The following is a 12,943-nucleotide window of genomic DNA, read 5'->3' on the forward strand; positions in this document are numbered from 1 at the left end:
CTCTGGACCTGCTTTAGGACTAGGGAAGCACCGGGCAGCGCAGGTCAGGGCAATTTATTTTTCAATGATGTTAAGAAAAAGTTTTTTTTGTTGGGAGCGTGGCCCTTGCGTCAGCACTCCGACCAATGAGAGCATTAGAGGGGGCATCAATCTAGGGGTGCAATGGTCATTTTGTATTATTGTGTTTGGTATAGAGACGCTCTCAGACAGAAAATACTTGCCCTTTTATTTTAGAAGAAAAGAACTAGCCCGCTTGTGTCTCTACACCGAGACATAGGTGGGTGTGAAAGGACTACACTACCCCCCTTCTAGATGTCTCTGCGTACCCTATTGGTCTATGTTCTGGCGTAGTGGCCGTGCAAGTGAACATGGTTCTCTTGCCATTTTATTTTAAATGAGTAACATTTATTATAAGTGTAAAAGAACTCTATCCTCTTGCACGTCCACTGCATTGGTGCATAGACCAGTAGGAGACCATGCGGAAGCATTGAGGTAGGGGCAATAGTGTCTTTTCACATTTGCATGTGTCTTGGCATAAAGCCATGCAAGTAGGCAATGTTCTTTTCCTGTAATTATAAATATCAATTACATGATTATTAAATGACAATTACATGAAAGTGTCTGCTCTTTTGGAATTTTTCCTATGTGGTCTCATCTATTCACGTAGTTGAGTATGAATCCTAATTGAGTGCGACATCTGCTCATCAAAAGTGCATTTTCGTTTTTAGCAAGTGAACCTTAAACTCCATTTTCACCAAAGAAAAAGAAAAAAAGAAAAAAGAACCCTTAAACTCCATCAACTGATGTGTTAAGAGGGTAGCTATGATAATACGATATGTTATACCATTGCAACAAACTTAAAAATGATGGAGAAATCAAACATGACAATGGTACGATAATACGATATGATACCAATGCAGCAATTGTCATTGATCAAGAATTAAATAAAAAGGAACTTCAGTTTTTGGGGTCTTCATTTCATGTAACAAAAAATAACAATTGTGGTCGTTCATATTCACTATAAAAGTTGGGGATATGACGAAAACACGGAACTAAAAGCCACCATGAAGCCAAGACTACACTTTATGCTTGACGAGCAACAGTTATATGCTTTGAACATTAAGTACAAGAATGCCAGCTATAGGTTTAACACAAACAAGGCTTGTTCTTTGTTAGTGGATGTTCTATCTTTTCTCTCTCCTTTCACTCTTTCGAGAAAGTAGTACTAGGTAAGCTATCTGAGAACCATCCTTCTACGACGCTTAGGTTTAAATGCCTATCCCAACATTGTGGCACGTTCAGGAATCAAAGACCTAAATGGGACATCACTTATAGTGCTTTGTACTCCAATCGAGAAAATATGTTGATTTTCATATAGCACTTCAAAACACCTAAAAAGAAAGTGGCTACGCCCACCCATAGGTTTGTTCATCATCGGGGTTAAGTAGCAAAGAGCCCTGCTTAATTCTATTTGTCTAGATGTGATCCAAGTGGATTCAAGTGCTTGAAGAGCGTATCTACTTAAACAATTAAGATTGCCTCATTCTAAAAAGGGAAGAATAACATAGCATACGATTGCCAATAAGTTGGGGACAACTAAATGGAAAGAGGGTTGTTGCCTATGGATGATATATACGACAGTAAGAAATGCCTCAGTCACCATGCAACCAAGAAATGGATGAGGTGACTGATCTATGAGCTAAGATGTGTCACTTATTACAATTCATTTTTCTTTAGTTCGATCAAGTTGAACAGCTACAACCCTTTCATCCAGATCAACTCCAACGTTGCTTGTCTTCTCCACCTTTGCCCTCTTAATCAAAATTCTTATTGTTATAAATGATGGTCTCATTTTGTTTTGGGTTTGGGCCAGTGGACCCATTTATATATTACTAGCGTTACTTTAGAGAAGATGAAGGGTACAAGGATCGAAGACATAACCTTTCCTTGAACATACGCTAGACCTCCACTGGCTAACTACCGCCATTGTGCTCGAATTGCATCCTTAATCGATGATAAATATTGAATGTAAATAGCAATACTTTGTCCATAGCTTTTCTTACATACATCTATACATATATAATATATATGTCATTTTCCATATATGTGCGTAAATATGGGGCTGGGCCTAGTTGGGCCAGTTTCAGTTGGACTCGAACCAAAGCCTCAGCTAAGCTCATTCTGGCGATGGCTTGACCTCGAGCCTCAAAATCCAAACCTTGACTCATCTCGTGGGTTGAAAGCTCAGCCAAATATTCTTTAGATGGGCTTGGGGTAGACTCGGACTCACTAGGCCAAACTTGCATCCCTTGTGTCAAAATTATGTTTTGTGCCGCTCATTATCGCTGGTCTTGATAGCCAATATTGACATATCATCTCGCGCACTTTGATTAATTCTCGGGGAGACTAGTGTAGTAATCCACCTCACATTCTCCACTTAAATCATAGATGCACAGATTGGGAATCGAACCTAAGACCGTACGCCTATCCACACAATCCCCAATCCCCAATCCCCAATTCACCTTAAACTTCTGGGCAACCCACGAACATAATGTGTACAATGACAAGGTGGGTTGTATTTCAAAAAAATAGAAAGGGGGCAATTTAGGAACTTATAAGAGGTGGATCAACTTCATCAACCTGGGCTGTACGTATTCCATATTTTGAGAAAGCCCTTTGAAAAAAAATAGCTAAAAAAAAAAAAAAAAAAAAAAAAAACCCTTGTTGGACCTTCGAAAGAATATAATAAAAAAATAAAAAAAATCAAGGCCTATCCAGCTGCCCTTGCCACATCTGAATATTTTCACGCTCAATTGTGTTTGGGTGTTCCTACGCTAGATTTCCCCTTTCCCCAAAAAACCCTAGATAAAAACCAAAACCACTATTTGATGCTTCATCATATAGCAGGTGTTTATGGTATTTCGATGGAGCTTTGTCCCTATCGATGGTCTTGTGCACAACTATGCACCATGCATGGCCATGCACTAAACCTTTGGCCTTACCTCACCCTAAACCATCTTGGGGCGATGTAATTTCTAATTTGGGTCATTGCATGTACCAAAAAAGCATGCAACCTGAACTAAATTTAGTTTTCGGACGTTTTAAGTTCGACTTCCAGTAGATATACCTTGGGCCACTCACATGTGGTGTTTAGTACTTTTCACTGCTTTCAGTGAAAGTTGAATGGTTCTCATTCAACCCCGATATGACCCGGTCTATGCGGTTGTAGGGTCAGTATGAATCCGTGGACTAGGCAGGCTAAAGGTCTGGATAACCGTAGTTAAAAAAATAAAAAATAAAAAAAAATAAATCAAAATTTAGTTTCTATTGAGGCAACGCTAGTGCTAGTTGGCCATTAGCTTGAAAATTGTGTTTCAACAGTCTGTGAATATATGCCTATTTGAGCGACGTGGAGAAACGTGGTCAATTCGACTAAGGGGAATGAATGCCTTCACTAAAATTTGATATTTTGGTAAATTAGTATGATAAAAAAAGTTAAAAATATTTATAAATAATAATGCATCTTATTATAATCAAAAGTGGTGATCAAACTAAGAATGAAGTAAATTGATTGCCTTTTCTTATTCTCGAAACATCTTAATATCAAAGATAAAAGAAAAGAAATCCAAAATAATTTTGAAAATGATTTATATATTATTCTCAAAAACTGTCTTTGTTTACATATTTTTTTAGTGCACATGTGAAATGTAAGGAATTTTTTGTCTTCCTCCATGGAAAAGAGTGTGCTATTCTATGATGGCAAAAAAAGTTGAATTATAATTTTTTTTTTTACTAAACCATTATTTTATTTTTCACTTCATATGCATTGTTTACTTGACATGTGTCAAAAGGATGAAAATAAAATTAACAAATTAATAATCGATCTCACATCCTCTTGATTGGGTGTCAATTTCAAATCGAAACCGAATACAAAACTGAGCCAAATTATTTGAACCGAACCGAATCAAATTAATTCGGTTCAAATTTGGTTTGATTATGTGAGTACGGACCTTGGTTCGGTTCAGTTTAGGATGTAAGAACCATCGGTTCAAACTGAAACTGAATCGAGTTGCTCTTAAAAAAAGAAGAAGTGTGTTTCATGGTAGTGATCATAGCTCCTAAGCTAAAGCCCTATGTACATGTGCAGATACTCGACCCTATGCTCACTAGACAAGTTTAAGCCTTCTAGCTATTACCTGCTTCCCTCCTTACTTAAAAAAAAAAGACAAAAAAACCAAACATGTGCAGATATTCGACCCTATTTTTTTTGTCACTATCCACATATGTATGTACCATGTTTTTTTTTATTAAATATTATTTTTTATTTATTGTAATTTCCACCTCTCATCATTTATTTTTTGTGTTAGGAAACCAAGACAAACAAAGATGACTTGAAAAAATAAAAATCCAACTTGGAGAGAAAAAGACATGAGCTTGTAATATGGTAGATGCAATCGTCTTGCCTCTCCTAATCCCATCTACCTATCACATAACCTTCTCTAATCCGCCATCATTATAATTAATTAATCAAGTAAATAAGAGAAGGGAGAAGGATTCCATGCCCTCAATAATAAGGACGTGTGAAAGGTGCCGCTGATATATTGGTGAATCTCGGCATCAGTTCTCTGTTTAATACTTCTAACACATCGTTTTTTCATTGTACAACAACCAACACCGCATAAGCCTAGACTGGGCCTACCTCCGAAAGCTCCTGAGAGCATTTTCCATGCCACAATGGGTATGCGAAAGAGTCACAACAATAAAGAACCCACATGATCAAGAAGGAGAGAATATAAATGCAAGATAGCCCTATATATATATATATATATATATATGTTCTCTTCTCCTTCCCCTCTTGAACATTCAGAAAGGATCCAATTTGTATTACTGCTTCCTTTAACAAGTCTTCATTGCCCATTCCATCATCCATAGATCACGGCCACAATGGCACAAGCTAAACAAACCCCTCACATTATCATTCTACCAGCTCCAGGGATGGGTCACCTAATCCCACTCGCCGAGTTTGCAAAGCAACTTGTCCACCACCACAACTTCTCTGTTACATTCACCATCCCTACTGATGGTTCTCCTCTGAAAGCCCAAGAGACCTTCTTGAACTCCCTTCCCAAAAGCATAAATTCCATATTTCTACCATCGGCCGGCCTTGATGATATCGATGTGGATACGCCCATTGAAACCCGCATGTGCCTCGCAATATCTCAATCCCTCCCGGCTCTCCGTGAGCTCTTCAAGGTCTTAACAACAACAACAACAACAACAACTACTACTACTACCAATCTTGTTGCCTTGGTCGTGGACCACTTCGGCACCCATGCCTTCGATGTCGCCAAGGAATTCAAGGTTTCACCTTACATCTTCTTCCCCTCGCCAGCTATTTTATTGTCTTTGTACTTCCATTTGCCAAAGCTTGATGAAATGTACTCTTGTGACTATAAAGACTTGCCTGAACCAGTGAAGTTGCCTGGGTGTGTACCACTTCATGGAAGAGATCTTATGGACCCAGCCCAAGATAGGAAGGGTACACCCTATGCATGGGCCCTATATCATTCCAAACGTTTCAAATTGGCTGGAGGTATTATATTGAATAGTTTCCTTGACATGGAATATGGGGCAATAAAGGCCATGAATGAAGGTGGAGACCCGGACATGCCACCGGTCTACCCAATTGGACCTTTAATTCAAAACGGTTCAAGGGATGGGATTGATGGGTCTGAGTGTTTAAAGTGGTTGGACCAACAGCCTAATGGGTCAGTTCTGTTTGTATCATTTGGTAGTGTTGGGGTGCTCTCAAAAGAGCAACTAAATGAATTGGCTTTGGGATTGGAGTTGAGTGAGCAAAGATTTCTATGGGTGATAAGAAGCCCAGCTCAAAGTGCCATGAAAGTTGGATACTCTAATGGGCAAAGCATTGAGGACCCATTTGATTTCTTGCCTGAAGGGTTCATGGAGAGGACTAGAGAAAGGGGCCTAGTGGTGCCTTCTTGGGCCCCTCAGATCAAAGTCCTTAGCCATGGTTCGACCGGAGGGTTCCTAACCCACTGTGGGTGGAACTCAATCTTGGAGAGTGTGGTTCATGGGGTGCCCTTGATCTCTTGGCCTCTCTACGCTGAACAAAAGATGGATGCAGTGATGTTGGTGGAAGATCTGAAGGTGTCATTAAGGCCAAAAGCACAGGAGAATGGGATAGTTGCGAGGACGGAGATCGCTGCGGTGGTGAAGAAACTAATGGATGAGGAAGAAGGGAAAGGAGTATGTATGAGGATGATGAAGTTTAGAGATGCAGCTGCTAAGGTGTTGACTGAAGATGGATCTTCTACAGAGGCACTATTTGAGGTGGTTCACAAATGGAAGGCCCACTTGACCACTTAATAAAGAAAATTGTTTTAGCTTCTATAGATGGAAATGTGTACGCTGATAAAGCTCCTTAGGCTAACTTTGGTATTATTTATGTTCTAGGTTATGATCTCTGTATAAATAATCATAAATAAAAATTATTTTAAACCCTAGGTTTGGCTTGTCAAGCATATATAAAGAGGGAAAGTGTTATCTAAACTGTTGGGTAATTGTTTTACAATTTCTTACAAAATATAGATTGCAATACAAATCTTTTGCAGTAGAAACTACTATGATGTTGTAGTATTGATCCTTAGCTGAAATGAGATGAGAAAAAACTTGAAATAGATGTTGAATCACCACCACAACAACTGAAGAAACTTCGAAAAGAATTGAGGTTGAGTCACACTTGTAGTGCTGCCTTTAAGGTAATTGATGCCTTCTACTGCCAAGAGTTGTTCTGCACCTCTACCTCCAAGATAAAACAACCTTCCACTAGAAGATGAGATAGTTCTTCTAGTCCCTTCTAGGAACAAAAAGCTACAGCACAACAGTCCCCTCTAACCTTACACAAGACTTAGAGAAAATAAAAGAAAGAGAAAGATTTGTATGGTTGCAAATAGTAGAAATAAATGGAGTGTCAATGTGTGAATGTCTATTTTTGTAAGATATTTGGTTTAGTTTATATAGACCCAAAATCAACCTTTGCACCCTCTTAGATTTCCTAAGAGTAACCTCCAACTAATGGCAGGTTAATTGAAAAATAATGTCATATGGACATGAATTGGGAATTAATTCAATAAATTGAATTAATCCCAATCAATTCCTTAGCCCACCTCCCCACTCATAGTAATTGCCATAGATGAAATTTAGAGCTCTCATAGGGTGTTATTGACCATTTTTTAGCCCACCTCTCCACTCATGGTAGTGACCATGAATGGACTTTAGGGCACCCACATAATAACATTGACTATTTACCTCCATTTGACAATAACCTATGGCATGAATTAATAATTAATTTCATAAATAAAATTAATCTCAATCAATTCTCTTTGCCCACCTCTCCACTCATAGTAATGGTTATGAATGGAATTTGGGGTTCCTATAGGGTGTTATTGACTATTTTCTACTACCTTGACCCCAAGGGTCTACACCATAACAAGACAATCAAAACACATAAAAGAAGGATTTTATTTTGAAACTTAAATATAATAAAATAGATATAAAATCTAATAATCCCCCACAAGTTTCAAACGACACGAAGGACACATGTGCTGTGACTGTATTAGACACTATAGGATGCATCGTTGTAGGTGTCTTTCGGACTTGAACCTACACTAGGCCTAATGAGTCGGTACAAAGTACGGGTAGAGTCAGACTCCTTGAACATTTCCTCATTGGTATAGCTGACCGACCCATCAACCACATCCCATAAGTCAACTTTTGAGCTACCCATCATATAATCACTTTGGACTTTTGAACCGGCCATGTCTCTTATCTTGGACTCATGAATGTTTAGAGAACTTGCTTATAAGTTCTCATCGACGACGGTCACACCCCCTACATTCACTTAGGTTAGTCCTCGATGTGCACCACAATTAACACATCCCCACGTTTCTTGGGATTGGACAAATTAAGAGCTTTACCGCTTAACCTTTCTCCTTGCGGTGGTACTACTATTACCATCTACATCTTAGAATGAATACTTAAATAAGTAGTAGTACTGAATTGGTCATCCCATGATTTCGTTTGTATCACTGAACTTAATTCAGGCATTAAACCTCTTCACATAGGTAGGGTGTCTATCACATGACCTAAGGATTAGGCATCAACCCCATTCTTGTAGATGCACTACACAAGTTCTTGACAGACATAGGCTTTTTGACTTTACATAATCGATAGCTATCATTCCTTCATCTATGTATTATCTCACAAGATTGTGTCTTAAGCGTATGTGTCTCCTTTTACCATTGTATATCTAGTTTTTGGCTAGATGTATAGCCGCTTGATTATCACAATGTAGTGATATCAATGACGTCGATTTTACCACAATGGAATATTCGTTGTTAAGTTTCTAAGCCATTCGGCTTCTATTCCTGCCTTTTCTAAGGCTATAAACTCAACTTTCATGGTAGAACCCGTCCCACAAGATTGCTTTGTAGACTTTTATGAGATGGCACCGCCTGCTAGTGTAAATACGTATCCATTAGTCGCTAAGTACTCGTTTGTATCCGAGATCCAATTTGCATCACAATATCCTTCAAATACCTCTGGTTTACCACTATAGTGCAATCTATAGTTTATTGTACCTTTTAGCTACCTCAGCAACCTATCAACTGCGCTTCAATGCTCTTTACTTGGATTGTGAGTATGTTGACTCAAATTTTCTACTACAAGGGAAATATCAGGATGCGTACAATTTATTAAATATGTGACTGAATCAATAATTTGAGCATACCTTTTTTAATTCACTGGTTCACCCAAGTTTCTTTTCAAATGACATCCCATTTCAAAATGTGTTTTAACCACTAAAACTTCATGGTACCCATATTTTTTAAGTATATTTTTTATATAATGGACTTGAGATAGTGAAATATTATTCTCTTGCTTGATGATCTTGATCCTAAGGATTATGTCAATCTCTCCTAAGTCCTTTGTGTCAAAACTAGACATCAAAAGTTTCTTAGCTTGATTCATTATTTCCAAGTTTGTTCCCATTATCAGCATATTATCTACATATAGTAGTATGAATACGCCATTACCACCATAAAACATGCTATATAAGCACCTTTCAGTATCGTTCATAACGAAACCATTTGAAATTAAAACTTTATCTAATTTATCATGTCATTGCTTTGGCACCTATTTCAATCCATATAAAGATTTTCGAAGATTTTTTACTCTTATGCATTTACAACACAACCTTTTGGTTCCCAAGTATTATTCTTTAAGATTGAGTCTAGTTCACTTTTGATTGTCTTTTTTCTAAAAGACGGCATCCGATGATGTAATAGCCTATTTGTATGTAAGAGGATCCTTATCTACTAAATAGACAAGCCATTCATCATTTGAATATTTAGGTCTTTTGAGTCGCTTGCTATCCTTGGTTGACTTCTATCATTATTATCCAATTCTTGATTGGTAACCCTTTCATTTGACTCAATTTTTCCATAAATCAATTGACTATCCTTACTTGTAGGTAAGTTGGACTTAAAGGGAAATATGTTTTCAAAGAACTCAACATCCCTTGATTCTATGATGCTATTTGTTTTAATAACATCATCCATGGCTTTAATCACCATGAACCAGTATGCAGCACTATTTGTGGCATATCCAAAAAACACACAATTCATGTTTTTTGCCCCAATTTTCTTTTCTTGGTATCTGGTAATAGTACCTTAGCCAAACAGTCCCAAATCCGTAAGTGTTTTAGATTTGATTTTCTTCCAAACCATTTCTCAAATGGAATCATACTAGTCTTGTTATGTGGGATTCTATTTAATAGATAATATACCGATAGCATGGCTTCCCCCCACATATCAAGTGGTACACTTGAACTCAATAACATAGAGTTCATCATCTCTTTAAGAGATCTATTTTTTCTTTCGACAACCCCATTGGATTCCGGTTGGTATGGAGTGGTTGTCTCATGGATAATTTCATTTTCCTTACAAAACTTTTCAAGGTTAAAATACTCAGTTCCTCTATCGGTTCTAAATCTTTTAACCTTCTTGTCAAGTTGATTTTTAACTTCCATTTTATAAGATGTAAATTCCTTTCCACCCTCATCCTTTGATTTGAGTAAATAAATCATGGTATACCTAGAGTGGTCATCTACAAAGGTTATGATGACATAATTGTTTCCTCCCCTAGACTCATATGACTTATAGTCACTCAAGTCACTATGAATCAATTCCAAGAGATCACTTTTTCTATCCATAGTTTTATAAGGCTTTTTGGTTAACTTTGCCTCTACACAAGTTGTACACTTGTTCACAGGGGGTTCCACCTTATTGGTGATCATGTCTAACTTGCATAGTTTGGTGATATATTTCACACTACTATGATCCAACCTACCATGTCACAAATCAAAAGAGTTAGGGCATGTTTGATAACGTTTTTGCCGTTTCTGTTTCAAGAAACGGCAGAAATATAAATTTTTGTTTCTAGAAACAGAAACGGAATTGAAGGTGTTTGATAAGTCATGTTTTTAGAAGTCGATGGTAACCAGTGAAAGAATTGCCACAAGTCGTTTCTAGAAATGGCGAAACAAGTTGAACTTGTTTCGCATGGGTCGTTTCTTGAACCATAAATAAGTAAAAATTTCTATTTCTATTTCTAAAAATAAGTGAAACGAAACAGTTTTATCAAACGCTTTTTGCTCCGTTTCTGCTGTTTCTGAAAACAGAAACGGCAGAAACGCGTTTCTTGAAACGTTATTAAACGGGCCTTTAGTAAGGACAACAATGTAAGCAGAAGAAGTACTAGCTTTCTCAATTACAATATTTTCAATGCTTAGTAGAAATAACCCGTCACTAAGGTATCCCTTCCCCACAAATACATTGTTCTTAGTGATAACCGCCTTATCACTCTTAAAAGCTAATTTTATTCCTATTTTATTAAGCAAAGAAGCTGAAATTAAATTGCGCCTAATGTTCGGCACATGGAGGACATTGGTGAGAACCATAGTCTTCTCTGAAGTGAGCTTTTACATTACTTTTCCTTTCCCCATAATAGGGACACTTTGGAAATTTTTCATGAATACCTTTTCGTCTCCCATACTCATGGAATAAGAGGAAAACATCTTCAGATCACTACAAATGTGTCTTATAGCACTGGTATCCAATACCCAATCCTTTGATTTTTCAACCAAATTTGCTTCTATGACTATAGCTACAAAGACGTTGTCTTCAACTAGGTTCACATTTTCAGATTTTTTCTTCTTGAATCGGTAATCTTTCTTGAAGTGCCTTGGCTACCGCACACATAACAAGTGAGTTTCTTCTTCTTAAAAGAAGGCTCATCATTGTATTGATGGTTCTTCATTTGCTTGTTTTGTTTTTTGGTTTCTACCAAGTTTGCTTTTAAGCATTTCTCGTCAAGGTCTTTTTCACCCTTGTCCTTGTTCTGATTCTTTTCTTCAATTTCGATCCTTACAACCAACTGGTCTAAGGTCAACTCTGTCTTCTTGTGTTTCATTGACAACTTGAAAGCATCCCAAGAAGATGGAAGCTTTTTAATTAAAGCATCGGTCACAAATTCTTCTGGTAGAACCATTTTTTCCTTTGCTAGCTTTCTAATCAAGATTTGAAATTGATAAATTTGGTTTGAAATGGTGTCACCATCTTTCATAGTAAAATTTAGAAAGTTAGTCACCAAGTACTTTTTTGTGAGTACTTATTTATCAAAGCATTCCAAATCAAATACGCATACTCCAATGAACTATACACATAGTATAAGTCATTGGATAATGCACTCAAGATCCGATTTTTGCATTGGTAATCTGCTTAAATCCAAGCTACCCTTTTGCCCTCCTTTACAGAATCATTATTATTATTCTTTTTTACATGGGTTCAGTCAAGGCAAATACCATCCCAATTTGGGCCAATGCAAACAACATCATTTGCCTCCATCATTTGAAGTTTTAACCTCCAAACTGCTCAATTTTGTCAAATTCAGTTACAATCCTCATCTTTCCCAAATCTAGGATAAGGTCAATTACCGACGGGATAACATTGGTGAGAATTGAATCAATGGTAGGGAAATGAAGAACCCCCTTGCCATTGTGGCTAATATGAATCCCGCCTCTTTGGTTGTTGATTGTTCCTTCAACATTGATGTTTGAAGGATCTCCTCCGGTGATAGTTTCATCTACGACATTATTGTTCGAAGCATCACCTATGATAGTGATTGAAGGACCATCATTGTTGTTGGAGTCATCACCTCTGTTGAGGCTTGCATTTTCAAGATCAGTCATGGAATCTTACAACTATCAATTACCTTAAACTTGTTGGGTAATTGTATTACAATTTCTTACAAAATATAAATTGCAGTACAAATCTTTTGCAATAGAAACTACTATAATGTTGTAGTAGTATTGATCCTTAGCTGAAATGAGATGAGAAAAAACTTGAAATAGATGTTGAATCACCACCACAACAACTAAAGAAACTTCGAAAAGAATTGAGGTTGAGTCACACTCATAGTGCTGCCTTTAAGGTAATTGATGCCTTCTACTGCCAAGAGTTGTTCTGCACCTCTACCTCCAAGATAAAACAACATTCCACTAGAAGATGAGACAGTTCTTCTAGTCCCTTCTAGGAGCAAAAAGCTACTCCACAACAGTCCCCTCTAACCTTACACAAGACTTAGAAAAAATAGAAGAAAGAGAAAGATTTGTATGGTTTGCAAATAGTAAAAATAGATGGAGTGTTAATGTGTGAATGTCTGTCTCTGCAAGATATTTGGTTGGGTTTATATAGACCCAAAACCAACCCTTGCACCCTCTTGGATTCCCCAAGAGTAACCTCCAACTAATGGCAAGTTAATTGAAGAATAATGTCATATGGACATGAATTGGGAATTAATT

General features: G+C 37.3%; 1 protein-coding gene across 1 annotated transcript; it reads left to right on the forward strand.

The window, feature by feature from the left end:
- The first annotated feature begins 4,944 nt into the window (after positions 1-4,944).
- Positions 4,945-6,401, forward strand: LOC122090994 (hydroquinone glucosyltransferase-like). Its single transcript, XM_042660786.1, has one exon. The coding sequence runs from the start codon at positions 4,945-4,947 to the stop codon at positions 6,388-6,390; it is 1,446 nt and encodes a 481-aa protein (XP_042516720.1). The 3' UTR covers positions 6,391-6,401.
- Positions 6,402-12,943: the final 6,542 nt, after the last annotated feature.

This window comes from Macadamia integrifolia, chromosome 10 (genome assembly GCF_013358625.1).
Source record: "Macadamia integrifolia cultivar HAES 741 chromosome 10, SCU_Mint_v3, whole genome shotgun sequence".
In the NCBI taxonomy this organism is placed as follows: Eukaryota; Viridiplantae; Streptophyta; class Magnoliopsida; order Proteales; family Proteaceae; genus Macadamia; species Macadamia integrifolia.

Bases quoted from the DNA above. Each gene is read 5' to 3' on its own strand.
- LOC122090994 (XM_042660786.1), top strand. From the start codon at position 4,945: ATGGCACAAGCTAAACAAACCCCTCACATTATCATTCTACCAGCTCCA.